This window comes from Schistocerca cancellata, chromosome 8 (genome assembly GCF_023864275.1).
Source record: "Schistocerca cancellata isolate TAMUIC-IGC-003103 chromosome 8, iqSchCanc2.1, whole genome shotgun sequence".
In the NCBI taxonomy this organism is placed as follows: Eukaryota; Metazoa; Arthropoda; class Insecta; order Orthoptera; family Acrididae; genus Schistocerca; species Schistocerca cancellata.
Window position 1 is genome coordinate 131,858,803 of NC_064633.1, and position 14,752 is coordinate 131,873,554.

Here is a 14,752-nt window from a genome sequence, read left to right on the forward strand (position 1 = left end):
CATGATATAAGTGGAGAGAGCAACAAGATGGTCAACTGCAGAACGATGCTTCCGAAATCCGCATTGGGCTGGTGTTAAAAGACTGCGGGATTCCAGCCACCAAGCTAAACGGTAATTCACCATACGCTCCAAAACCTTACAGACACTACTCGTGAGAGAAATGGGGCGATAGCTAGAGGGGAGATGTTTGTCCTTTCCAGGTTTCGGAACGAGAACGACAACAGCTTCCCGCCACCGTCTGGGAAAGGTACTGTCGGTCCAAATTCGATTATAAAGGTGAAGGAGGTAACGCAGACTATGGGTTGATAAATGCAGCAACATTTGGACATGGATACCATCCGGTCCTGGGGCGGAGGAGCGAGAAGAAGAGAGGGCATGTTGGAGTTCCCGCACGGAGAAAACAGTATTGTAGCTTTCGTGATTTTGAGAGGAGAAAGCAAGATGTCGCACTTCCGCTGCACGATTCCTCGGGAGAAACGCTGGCGGGTAATTTGAAGAGCTCGAAATCTCAGCAAAGTGCTGACCCAACGAGTTAGAAATTGCGATGGGGTCCACTAAGGTATCATGCGCGACAGTGAGCCCAGAGACCGGGGAGAAACTAGGCGCGCCTGAGAACCGTCGAAGCCGACTCCAAACTTCCGAGGAGGGAGTGAAGGTGTTAAATGAGCTAATAAAGAATTTCCAGCTTGCCTTCTTGCTATCGCAGATGACGCGACGGCATCGCGCACGGAGCTGCTTATAGCGGATACAGTTGGCCAAAGTAGGATGGTGACGGAAAATGCGAAGAGCACATCGCCGCTCACGTATTGCGTCACGGCATGCCTCGTTCCACCAAGGAACTGGGGGGCGCCGGGGCAATTCGGAGGTGCGTGGTATTGAACGTTCCGCAGCTGTAAGAATAACGTCGGTAATATGTGTGACCTCATCGTCGACGCTGGGAAAGCGACGGTCATCGAATGTCGCTAGAGACGAAAAAAGTGTCCAATCGGCTTGGGCAAATTTCCAGCGTCGCGAGCGCATATATGGCAGTGGAGGCTGCAGTCTAAGGACACATGGAAAGTGGTCACTCGAGTGTGTATCATCAAGGGCGAACCATTCGAAGCGCCGAGCTAGCGGAACAGTACCGACCGCAAGGTCCAAATGAGATAAATTTGTCGTGGAGGCAGACAAAAATGTGGGGACCCCAGTGTTGAGGCAAACTAGATCCGCTTGGTGGAAGACGTGTAGCAATAGAGAGCCACGTGGACAAGGATGTGGAGATCCCCAAAGCGGCTGGTGGGCATTGAAGTCCCCAACCAGCAAATAGGGGGGTGGAAGCTGACCAAGAAGATGAAGGAGATCAGCTCGTGCCATTGGTGTGGATGATGGAATGTATACAGTACAAAGAGAGAACGTGTATCCAGAAATGGAAAGACGGACGGCGACAGCTTGGAAAGAACTGTTTAAGGGGATTGGGTGATAATGGAGAGTATCATGGAGAAGAATCATGAGTCCTCCATGGGCTGGAGTGCCTTCAACAGAGGGGAGGTCATATCGGATGGACTGAAAATGAGGGAGAACAAAGCGGTCATGGGGACGCAGCTTTGTTTCCTGAAGACAGAAGATGACCAGCGAGTAGGATCGTAAGAGGACCGACAATTCATCCCGATTGGCTCGAATGCCGCAGATATTCCAATGGATAATGGACATAGGGTGAACAGAAAATGGAGGAATGTGACCAAGGGTGCTGTCAACTCAACGACTGCTCAGAGCTTGCGACCGACAGCATGGAATGGCATTCAGCCGAAGGCAGAAGATCCTGATCCATAGGTTGGTCAGGAGCAGCCCCTGCCACCAGCGATCGGCCGGTTGACCGGCCACCAGCAGTGCGCCTCGGCGACACAGAAGACGGCCGAGGGCGATTTCCGCCAGGTGGTGCTGTAGATGGGACACGCCTTGGCGGAGAAGGAGAGGAACTGGGTTTCTTTGTAGCCTTCTTGGAAGTATGATGTTTAGATGAAGGAGGAACCGATGGTTGTGAAGTTGCGGTACGTAAAAACTCTTCACGAGTATGCTCTTTTTTCGAAGACTTGGCGTCTGACTTTTGGGCTCGAGATTTAGCAGAACCCGACGAAGGGTGAGTCATAGAGAGGGCAGGCGAAAGTGGTGAGGTTGAACGGGCGATCTTTGCACTGGCTGATCTGACGACCGTGGTACTAAAGGTGAGGTCGCAAGTCTGTGTGGCCGCCTCCTTTGTTGGCCGAGGAGAAGCAAGGACAGTGCTGTATTTTCCTGTCTGGGGCACGGTGGGCTGTCGACTGGTGAATAATTTTCGAGCAGCAAAGGTCGACACCTTTTCCTTCACTCTTATTTCCTGGATGAGCTTTTCGTCCTTAAAAACGGGGCAATCTCTAGAGGAAGCGGGGGGGCACCCATACAGTTGATGCAGCGAGGGGATGGAGGTGGACAAGCACCCTCATGGGCATCCTTGCCACACGTAACACATTTGGCCGGATTGGAACAGGACTGGCTGGTGTGATTGAACCGCTGACATCGATAGCAACGCGTAGGGTTTGGGACGTAAGGGCGAACGGCAATTATCTCATAGCCTGCTTTGATTTTCGATGGGAGTTGAACTTTGTCAAATGTCAAGAAGACAGTGCGGGTTGGAATGATGTTCGTGTCAACCCGTTTCATAACTCTATGAACTGCCGTTACGCCCTCATCAGACAGATAGTGCTGAATTTCTTCGTCAGACAATCCATTGAGGGAGCGTGTATAAACGACTCCACGCGAGGAATTTAAGGTACGGTGCGGTTCCACCCAGACAGGGAAGGTGTGGAGCAGAGAAGTACGCAGCAATTTTTGTGCCTGGAGGGCACTGTGTGTTTCTAACAACAGGGTGCCATTCCGTAATCTGGAACAAGACTTTACAGGACCTGCAATTGCGTCGACACCTTTCTGAATAATGAAAGGGTTGACCGTGGAGAAGTCGTGACCTTCATCAGACCGAGAAACAACAAGGAACTGTGGCAACGATGGAAGAATCGTCTGTGGCTGAGACTCAGTATACTTACGTTTGTGAGCAGACATAGTGGAAGGTGAAGAAACTATTGCGGAAGAATCCCCCATGATTACCGGCATCTCCGATGGCGCGCTCCTCCCTTGTGGGGGCCCTCTCTGAGGGCACTCCCGCCTTAGGTGATTGTTCACACCTCAGGTCACACCTCCCGACAAACGGACGGAGGGACCAATCGGCACTTTCGGAAGGTATCAGCTCGGGTAATCACCCCTCCCTAGGCCTGGCCGTTACCAGGGGGTACGTACTAGTCCTACCTGTCTACCCGGGGCGGGGAATTACGCGTTACCCCGTCTCCGGCTACGCACAAAAGGCGTGGGTCGGCCTTCAGACACGCACAGGGAGGAACAAAGAGAAAGGGAAAGGGAAAGGAAAGAAGAGAGGTCTCAAACGCCGCAGCGGGGAAAAGGGAAAGAGAAGAGGTAAGGAAAAGAGAAGGACAAAGGAAGGAAGAAGACATAAAAGCAAGGAAGGCGAAGAATGCAGTACATTTACGAGCGTCCGTCTCCGGACGTAGGCACAAACCATACTCCCAGATGGGGAGAAAGGGAAGGAAAGAGCCAGAGGTGAGGGGAGGAGGGGCGAAGATAGGGATGGGGAAGGATGCGGAAAGGGAAAGTATGCAGCCCGGAAAGGAAGGAAGGCCACATTAGCTCGGGGTCCCGTGCTCGCTACGCACGTATCCACAAAAGAGTTGTGGACCCCCTGGGGGGTGTGTCTCTATGGTGTCCGAACTGCCGGTCGCCCCTCGACGTCGGCCGCGTGGCCCCCTCCCGTCGTGCCCCCAGTGCTTCTTGGCCCACACTCGAGCTGACTGTCCCCATCGCTGGAAGACCTGTTCGCTCTGTGAGAAAGAAGGCCACCTTTGATCAGTCTGTCGTAGCCGCTCGACCCGCACCCCGTCCTGCCCCTGCGGGCCAACAGGAGGCCGTCCATGCTTTACACGCAGTCGCCCCTTGGACTGACACATTGGCTCAAAAGTTATTCCTCACCCTACGCATCATTAACGAGGACGTCTGTTTCCAGGTCGATATGGGGGCAACCGTTTCTTTGGTCAATCTGGTGACGTATGCATGTCTCGAGTCTCTGGAATTGTCCACACCCTCTCGGAGGTTGGTCGCCTACGGTGACGGTTCCATCCCTCTCCGTGGACAATTCTCTGTTATGGCCATCTACAAAAATGTTCCCCGGCCCCTTACTTTCTTTGTGGCGGACCACCCGTCGGCTTCGGACATTTTTGGATTAAATGCGTTTACACGGTTTGGCTTTTCCATTCAAGACAAAGTTCAATTCGTTTCCACTACAGTTCCATTTCAGGACCTAGACAATCTGTGCGCGTCCTTTTCCTCCCTGTTTTCGGCAGACCTGGGCTGTGCTTCCGACTTCCAGGCGCACATCACTTTACTGCTGAACGCCCGGCCTCGCTTTTGTCGGGCTCGGCCTATTCCGGGAGCCTTGCGTGCGGCCGTCAAGCAGGAACTCGATCGGCTTCAGGCTGCGGGGGTTATCGAGCCAGTACAATCGAGTGCCTGGGCAACACCCTTAGTGGTCATCAAGAAACCCAATGGATCGCTTCAGCTTTGTGGGGATTTTGGGCCTACGGTCACCGCTCAGTCTTTGGTCGAAACTTATTCCATTCCTCGACACGAAGACCTTCTCGCTAAACTGGCAGGTGATGAGTACTTTTCTAAAATTGATCTGGCAGAAACCTATCACCAATTGCCGTTGGATGAGGAATCGCAGGCCATCGTCGTCATCAACACGCCTTTCGGTCTTTATAAATACAAGCGTCTTCCGTTTGGCATTTCCTCTGCCCCTGCGATTTCCCAGTCAACACACTAATGCAGATGCCTTCTCACGTCTCCCAGCAGGACCCGGCCCGGCGTTCGACCAGCAGGAAGTCCTGTGCTTCCACATCAACTCTGCCCGCCGGGAGACTCTCGATGGATTTCCTCTGACGGCCACGCAAATTGCCACTTCCACGCACAGGGACCCCATTCTGCGGCAAGTCCTCCGCTATGTGACCCATGGTTGGCCTCCCTACCTTACCCGACGTTTGAAAACTGACTTCAGCCCGTGGCGTCACGTCTCAGACAGACTTTCGGTGATGGAGGACGTCCTCCTGTTGTCCACGGACTCGGACGCCCATTGGGTGGTCATCCCTCCAGACTTACGCCACCGAGTCCTGCACTTATTACACTGCGGACACTGCGGGATGTCTCGCATGAAAGCGTTGGCTCGACGACATGTCTATTGGCCAGAGATCGATGGAGACATTGAGCACCTGGTCCGTGGTTGCACAGTGTGTGGGCGTCGTCAGGCTAGTCCTCTACAATCTTTCACACCCTGGCCAACACCCAGCCAACCCTGGGACAGGATCCATCTAGATTTTGCAGGCCCCTTCTTAGGCTCCGTGTGGCTCCTCATCATTGATGCCTATTCCTAATACCCATATGTGGTCCGCAAGGCGTCCACCACCACTGACGCCACCCTCACCGCCTTGGCCCAGGTGTCATTGAAGGCCTTCCTCACACGTTGGTCACAGATAACCGGCCCCAATTCACGGCGTCCTCGTTCCAGAACTTCTGCTCCGCTAACGGTATCAAACACCTTCGCTTTACCCCCTTCCATCCTTCATCCAATGGCGTGGCGGAACGCCTGGTCCGCACTTTCAAACAGCAGCTGATGAAATCAGTGGAGCTGTCGGCCACCACCTCAGCCCTCAACTTGCTTCTAAGCACTTACCGCACTACGCCGGTGGCTGGTCATATTCCTGCCAAACTTCTTCACGGACAACAACCTCGGACCCTCCTCCACCTGCTGACACCATCCCCTTCTGGGCCCCGCTCTCGCCCCTCCCAGCGCTACGCCGCGGGTATGGCCGTGTGGGCCCGCTCCTATGGCAGCACACCTGCATGGACGCCCGCTACAGTGACAGCGGCTCATGGGCGGCGTGTGATGACCGTACAGACACAAAGGGGGCTCGAGCGTCGCCACCATAACCAACTCTGCCCTCGGGCCCCTGTCTTGATTCCACCCCAACCGCCTCCCCTGCTTCCTGGTGCGGACACGTCCCTCGAGGTGGAACCCTTCCCTTCAACCTCCATCTCCTCGCCGGCTCTGCAGACACCCCTTCCGCCTCGCCAGGGTATAGAGACGCCCTCTGATCCCCTGCCATCTGGTGACACCTTGATGGATGCCGCAGACAGTCTGCCCTCCCCTCCCCCAGTGGTCCCTCCGGACATATCATACCCCGTGCCCTCGTTCCGCCTGCCCCGGAATTGTCCGGGGCAATTCCGACCCTATGCACCAACTTCAGGGGGGAGGGATCTAGTACCTCCCGCCGCGGAAGTCGAACACACGCCAGAACAAATGGACGTGGTCAGCCCATACAGGGCTCCGCATCCGCGGTGGCTATTTTGTGCAGCGGCTCTCGTGCAGCGAGGGTGCCACCACTACGCCACGTGCAGACCATGGCCAATAGCCGCTCCCTCCGGTTTCGTATATAGGGACCCGCTCTGCCCTAGTTCAGTCAGTCTGGTACTCGCTCTGGATTGCGTCTCTATCTCGGCGGTACTGCGTTCTGATCATTGCTCGTTGTTGACATTTGCCTGGTTCTGGTTCCGAGTGGATTTACTGTTGGTGTTTGGTGTTGTGGTTTCTACAAGCCTCCATTGTTTATCTCTTCCTTGTTGTGTCTGTCATTGTCAGCTGTTGTTGGTTGGCGTTGGTCTGTCGTCCGACTCGTCCTTGTGTTTACCCGGTGGTGCGTGCACTACCGCAGGCGGATTCCCCACCTGGCGGCTCCGATCCGCAGCCCAAGGCGTTCCTGCGGTTGGTTTTGGTTACTATGAGTAGATAGGCCAACATCAGCACTGACTTCTCCAACTATAAATCAGTGATCATTCAAAATTAATCCTTTCACTTTTTTCTAAGATTTCATCAACTGATGATGTGCTGGGGAGCCAAGAGGGTTCGTCATCTTCAATGTCTTCAAGACCTTCTTCAAAACACTAATACCACTAGACTCATAAACAACTCATGAGAAACAAAAAAACAGAAAATCTAATATTTTAAACCTTGACTGTACTTTATTCCATTTATAGCAAAATTTAATACATATCCTGTGATCCATCTTCATACAAAATTGGTGATTCACCATGTCTTCGCTTGGGTAATACTAAGTATCCATGACCGGATGAGTTGTCTGGCATAGTAGTAATACATTAACGAACAAAACTTCCTCATGAGTCAGTCTACCTATTAGTGAAAACTGTATCAAACTCCTCACAGTAGTTTCTGAGATTAGCTGTTATGTACAGACAGAAAAACACTGCAGGGAACTTTAATTTGTAATATTTATAGAAAAATAATTGCTGATACCACCAACCATATGTAATCTTTTTAACAGCTGACAAAAGATTATATATATACAATGTGGAAAACATGGTACAGATATTTTTATGACATGTTTCCTAACACAATGAAAATATTGCAGAAATTGGACTAATCCAACACATGGAATTACAAATTTCCTGTTACTTTTTGAACACATGCTGTACGTAGTGTTTATGCAAGAGTGCTCTCATGTTTTCAAACTAGAATAGAAGTTACATTTTGTCATAAATTTTAGTATGCCATTACAAATAAGATGTAGATTTCTCTAAATGGGTGAACAGTAAGTAATTTACAGATGATTCTACCACATTAAAATGTTCGGAGGAAGTTATGAAGTAACTATTTTGTAAATGTTATTCAATTACGCATCATATAGATGATACAAAATACTGTCTTTTGCAACTGAATCTTTTATTTTCCAACCATGTTTCACATGTTTGTACTAGGCTCATCAGTTCCAGAATACTGCAAATAGAAACAGGATTCTTCCAGGGCTCATATCTCAGGTTCTTTTGGTGATAGAAAGGCAAAGTCAAATGTTCTGGATAACTCTTGAGCTAGAAACCATTTGTATATCAAACAGAAGGATCACCCTAGTGTCACTACCCTATAGCACAGGGTCAAAGTATGCATATTACACACTTGCTCCTGCTTAGGCAAATGGAGCAAACCGGAAGGTCTTTTTGCATTAGATGTGGTCAACAGCGTACCTTAAGGGGATAATGGAGGCACCATTAGTCATGAATGGTTACTTAGGAAACTCCAAAACAACTGGTTTTTGCCATTTTTTCGTACAAAAACCAAGTTGCCGATTCCAAGATGCCTATGGGCAGTGAATGGCTAAAATTTTTCTGTTATATTCCTAAGATCATAATCTCAAAAAAACATGAAACTTTTCTTGATATCTTTATCTATTTCCCAGATACAGAGCTGCAAAGTTACCATATTTCTACATGAAAAATATGGACATAAAATCCAATACGAGGCAAAATATAAGTAATAAATAACCACAGCAAATTACTCAAATTTTAACCCTATATTCTCTAGGCATTTATCTACAGGTACCATCTTCCCATTTCCAAAACTCTTTTATTAGTTCATGGGTTGTTCCTAAGAAATCCCCTCTCCCCTGACCCAAAAAAAACATATTTTAGCATTTTTCTTGTACCAAAACCGAGCCAACAATTCCAAGATGACTGTGCATAGCAAATGGCTGAAATTTTTCAAACATATTACTAAGATCCTGATCTCGAAGAACCATGGATTCCAACATGGCTATACAAAGCAAATGGCTGAAATTTTTACAATATAGTTCTAAGATCCTGATCTCAAACGATCTTGAAAATTTTGTTGGTGTCTTTACCTGTTTACAAGAAACAGATGTTCAAGGTTACCTTACATGTACATGTAAAAAGCTCATATAAAATCTGGTATGAGGCGAAATCTAAGACAGGCACAGAGAGTTTGACACTGACAAGGAGGAAGTGAGACACAAAGACCGTGAAGAGAGACAGCAGTAATGGGAAGGAAGGAATGAGATAGGAGCAGTACAAGAGAACATGAAGGAGGCAGTGACAGTGAGAGAAGAGAATAGTAGAGAGCAGAACAAAAGAGACTGTAGCTGTAAGACAGGGTACAGAGATAGAAGACGCAAATAGACGATGACAATGATTGGGCTGCATGAGTGAGAATGGGCAAGTGCGAGTGCATTGTATGAGGGACTTAACAGTCATGGACTAGTGGGTGTGAACAAGTTACAGTTAGGTGAGTTTCTGGGAGTGAGAGCTGAGTTACAATGTTACGAAAAGCAACATGCCAAAATGTTTGGGAAAATTTTTGAAGATGCTGAGGAAGGTAGAATGAAACAGGTGGTGTCCCACTTTTCACTCAAGAATATTTCAAACAGCAGCATATTCACTTTTTTTGTGCTCCGATAGGAGCATTATTATGCTAGTTGAATGGTAGTCATGGTTCAGTATTTTCAATCATCCATGGTTTTCTAAACTTTGCAAAGCTTGTGGTGGTTGGGTATCACGTCAACTGACAGACAACGGAAAAGTTTGGAAAAGCTGAAATCAAATTTAAAGCATTTTCAAAGAGGAGGAAGAATAGTTTATTAGTCACTTAATAACGGTTGATGACATGTGGGTCCATCACTACTAACTACAGAGTAAGCAGGAGAGCATGCTGCAGAAACATCATCCATCTTTGCCTACAGCAAAAAAGTTCCCAAGCCAGGCACTTGATGAGAAGTTGAAGAAGACCATTTTCTGAGCTCTGAAAGGTCCATTGTTGGTTCATTACACTCCTTAATGTCACACAGTGAATAGTGACAGCTACTGTGAGATCTGAATCCCGAAATCGAAAAGGAGAGGAGATGGAAGCCTACAAAGGTGTGTGTGTGTGTGTGTGTGTGTGTGTTTACTTCAGGATAATGTCCACCCTCATACAGTTGAGAAAACAGTTCATTGCATTCACTGCCGCAACATCCATTGTACAGTTCTGACATAGTACTAAGTGATTTGTCAGCTTTGAAAGAGCACCTATGTTTTCATCGGATGACGAAGTTGCGGAGGCAGCACAAGAGTGGATCTGCAGAATGCCACAAAGCTTCTTCCAGAGCAGAATTGTGAAATTTGTCAGGATACAGACCAATTGCACAAAGGCAAATGGAGGTTATATGGAGTTTCTTAAAAAGTTCATTTACTTTTTGATTTGCTCTCACACAACGCAATGAACAAAAGAAAACTAAATTTATTTTAAATGAGGATATTAAACATACTGAAGTAGTAATGCAACATAAGAGTATTACAGCAACTTGAAAAACATACAAGAAATGAAAACTTATTACCACTGTTTCTTTTCTCAAAGAAGTCTACCGCTTTCTTATATGCTTCCTCCACTTTACAATTTTCTTCTTTTCCAGTGTTCTGCAACAAAAAGGAATATGTGCCAAAACAGACATAAATAAAATTAAACAACGGTTAATCCAGAATGGAATAATGGCAATATTATGAAAAGGATGGATTGCTACTCACCATACAGAGGAGATATTGAGTCACAGACAGGCATAACAAAAAGGCTACTAAACACGTAAGCTTTTGGCCAGGAGGCCTTCATCTGAAACAGACAACATACACACACACATTCATGCAAATGCAGCTCACAAGACAGATGACCTTTGCCTCTGGCTGCCAATGCCAGACTGTGAGCTAATGAGCATGAAGGGAGAAGCAATCTGGGTGGTGGGAGTAAGAAAGAGGCTGGGAAGGGGAGGGGGAGTGGGAGCAGGATGTGGGTGCGAGATGGTAAAGTGCTGTTTGTGGGAGCATACAGGCATGAGGTGGAGAGAACGCAGAGCAGCCAGGTGCTGTTGGGAGGTTAGACAGAGGGCAAGAGGGAGGGGGAAGGGTGGAATAGGAGAGAAGTAAAAAGATTGTAGGTGAGCTTGTGAAATAGAAAGCTGTGGAGTGAGATCAGGGGATAGATGGGTGAAGGACTACAATTAAGCAAGGTTGATGCCAGAAGGTTGCAGTAACATAGGACATATTGCAGGGAGAGTTCCCATCTACGCAATTCGGAAAAGCAGGTGTTGAAAAAGCAGGTGTTGATGGGAAGGATCCAGATGGCACAGGCTGTGAAGCAGTCATTAAAATGAAGAACGTTGTGTTGGGCAGAAAGCTCAGTAACTCGGTGGTCCAGCTGCTTCTTGGCCACAGTTTGTTGGTGGCCATTAATGTTGGCAGGCAGCTTGTTGGCTGTCATAGCCACATAGAATTCAGCATAGTGGTTGCAGCTCAGCTTTTAGATTACACGATTGTTTCGCAGGTAGCACTGCCTTTGATGGGATAGGTGATTCTTGTGACTGGATTGGAGTTGGTACTGGTGGGAGGATGTATGGGACAGGTCTTGTATCTAGGTCTATTACAGGGATATGAGCTGTGAGGCAAGGGTTTGAGAGCAGGGGCGGAGTAGGGATGGACAAGGATATTGTGCACGTTTGGATGGCGGTGGAATATCACATTGGGAGGGGTGGGAAGGATAGTTGGCAGGACATTCCTTATTTCAAGGCACAGCGAGTGGTAGTCAGAGCCCTGGCAGAAAACGTGATTCAGCTGCTCCAGTACTGGGTGGTACTGGGTCACAAGGAGAATGCATCTCTCTGGCCGAACGGCAGGACTCTGGTATGTGGTGGGTGACTGGAGAGATAAGGCATGGGAGACCTGTTTCTATTCAAGGTTACGAAGATAATTACAGTCTGTGAAGGCCTCAGTAATCCCCTTGTATGTTTTGAGTACTGCTCATCACTACAGATGCTATGGCCACAGATGGCTAGGCTGTATGGAAGGGACTTCTTCGCATGGAATGGATGGCGGTTGTCGAAGTGGAGGTAACATTGGTGGTTGGTAGGTTTGATATGGATGGAGGCACTGAGGTAGCCATCTTTGAGGTGGGGACCAATATTGAGGAAGGTGGCTTGTTGGGATGAGGTGGACCACGTGAAGCAAATGGGGGAAAAGTGTAGAGGTTCTGGAGGAATGTGGATAGGGTGTCCTCTCATCTTCAATCCAGATCACAAAGATGTTATCAATAATCCGAACTAGGTGAGGGCTTTGGGATTCTGTATGGTTTGGAAGGATTTCTCTAGATGGCCCCCCCGAGTATGTTGTCGTAGGATGGTGCTATGCAGGTGCCCATTGCCATATCCTGGATCTGTTTGTGGGGTGACATCTTCAAAGGAGAAGTAATTCTGTGTGTGGAAGTAGTTGCTTATGGTGACCAGGAAGGAGATTGTAGGTTTGGAATTCATTGGGCATTGGGAAAGGTGGTGTTTAATAGCAGCTAGTCCGTGGGCATTAGGGATGTTAATGTAAAGGGCAGTGGCACCAATAGTGACGAGCGGGGCACAGTGTGGTAAAGGAACAGGAATTGCTGACAGTCAGTGGATGAAATGGTTGGTATCTTTCATATACAGGCTGTTACAATAAGGTACGGCCAAACTTTCAGGAAACATTCCTCACACACAAATAAAGAAAAGATGTTATGTGGACATGTGTCCGGAAACGCTTAATTTCCATGTTGGAGATCATTTTAGTTTCGTCAGTATGTACGGATGAGGCTTCATTCCAATGTGATCAAATTGTAAATTTTCACAATCAACATGTGTGGGCTGACGAGAATCGGTATGCAATTGAGCAATCACGTCATCAACACAGATTTTCTGTGAACGTTTGGGCAGGCATTGTTGGTGATGTCTTCATTGGGCCCCATGTTCTTCCACCTACACTCAATGGAGCACATTATCATGATTTCATACGGGATACTCTACCTGTACTGCTAGAACATGTGCCTTTACAAGTACGACACAACATGTGGTTCATGCACGATGGAGCTCCTGCACATTTCAGTCGAAGTGTTCGTACACTTCTCAACAACAGATTCGGTGACCGATGGATTGGTAGAGGCGGACCAATTCCATGGCCTCCACGCTCTCCTGACCTCAACCCTCTTGACTTTCATTTATGGGGGCATTTGAAAGCTCTTGTCTATGCAACCCCGGTACCAAATGTAGAGACTCTTCGTGCTCGTATTGTGGATGGCTGTGATACAATACGCCATTCTCCAGGGCTGCATCAGCGCATCAGGGATCCCATGCGACGGAGGGTGGATGCATGTATCCTCGCTAACGGAGGACATTTTGAACATTTCCTGTAACAAAGTGTTTGAAGTCACGCTGGTACATTCTGTTGCTGTGTGTTTCCATTCCATGATTAATGTGATTTGAAGATAAGTAATAAAATGAGCTCTAACATGGAAAGTAAGCGTTTCCAGACACATGTCCACATAACATATTTTCTTTCTTTGTGTGTGAGGAATGTTTCCTGAAAGTTCGGTTGTACCTTTTTGTAACACCCTGTAGAAGTGTACATTGCAGGTAATAGGCTAAAGGCGTTTGTCTATGAGAGCAGAGAGTCTCTCAGTGCAAGCACAGTAACCGGCCACAATAGGGTGTCCTGGATGGTTAGGTTTATGGACTTAGGAAGCATTTTGGGTAACTCTTCCCATTCTCAAAGGATATTTTTGGCTCAGAAATAGTTGGTTCAGCAATAGTGAACCTCTTGTCAACCCCTGTTCATTAGTCTGGGTATTCTGACATTGGCCTGTCAATATACATATTGTTTACTGTCATTTCTTGTTAACAATATCAGCTTATTCCCAAGAATTAGCAGCTATCACACTTCCTGGACTCTTGCGCAAAAAGGCGAGCAGTATTCTGCTGCATCCATTTTCAATAAGCTACCACAAGAATTCAAACATCTTAGCAGTAATCCACGCACTTTTAAATCTAAACTGAAGAGTTTCCACATGAGTAACTCTATGTAACATGTCGAGTAGTTCTTTGAAAAATTAAGCTGATTCATGTGTTACGCTTTTGACTGCATTTACATAAACTTATACCTTGACTTTCTTTTAGGATTCATTAACACTTTATCTGTTACTACTTTTCTGTTGTAATTTCATGTACTGACATGTTCCATGACCATGGAGATTTGCTCCTCAATTTGGTCCTATGGAACTAGATGTGTAAAATAAAATTAAAAAATAGAAGGTAGGAGTACATGGAGTGGTAGGTGTGCGGAGACAGACAGACTCCTGGGAGAGGTTCTGGGATGGGCCTAAGGTTTTGAAGGAGAGACTGGAGACCCTGCTGGACTTCTGGATAGGATAACTGTGGCAGGGTTTCCAGGTAGACAAATCTGGTAGCTGGCAGAGTCTTTCTGCTAGGTAATCCTTGCAATTCAGAATAACTGAAGTGGAGCCTCTGTCAGCAGGTAGGTTGATAAGGTGTGGATTGTCAAACTTTCTGCAGATGTAAGGCTAGCTTGCATGTTGAGAGATTTGGAGAATGATGGTGAGGCAATGTTAAATGTTAAGAATTCTGGAAGGTTAACAGTGGGTGATTTAGGGGCAATAGGGGTGGATCATGGTTGAAAAGAAGAGTGAACTGAGTCAGGCAGGGTTCGACATTGGTCATACATTGAGTCTGATTGGCAGGGCTGGTGGTGAAAAAGTGTTTCCACTGTAGGGACTGGGAGACGGAGTGAAGGTTTTTAACGAGTCCAGCAGGATTGCATTTAGGAATGGAACAAAAGATAAGGCCTTTGGAAAGGACTGATACTTCTGTGGGGCTAAGACTTTTGAAGGAAAGGATCGTGACTGTGTTTCAGGTCTGTTTAGCTTTTGGATTCTAGACGGTGGTGAGGGGAAGCTTTTGAGGGTGGTGTAATAAATAAA

The 14,752-nt window shown here is 47.5% G+C and overlaps 1 protein-coding gene across 1 annotated transcript in view; it reads right to left on the reverse strand.

Moving 5' to 3' along the window:
- The window catches only part of LOC126095422 (uncharacterized), a gene marked incomplete at its 5' end in the record, with an annotated part of 138,509 nt that overhangs the window by 59,889 nt on the left and 63,868 nt on the right, over nt 1-14,752 (reverse strand). The window contains one exon of the mRNA XM_049910219.1: nt 10,308-10,386. Within this exon, the coding sequence (XP_049766176.1) occupies nt 10,308-10,386 (79 nt within the window). The remainder of the gene's footprint in view (nt 1-10,307; nt 10,387-14,752) is intronic.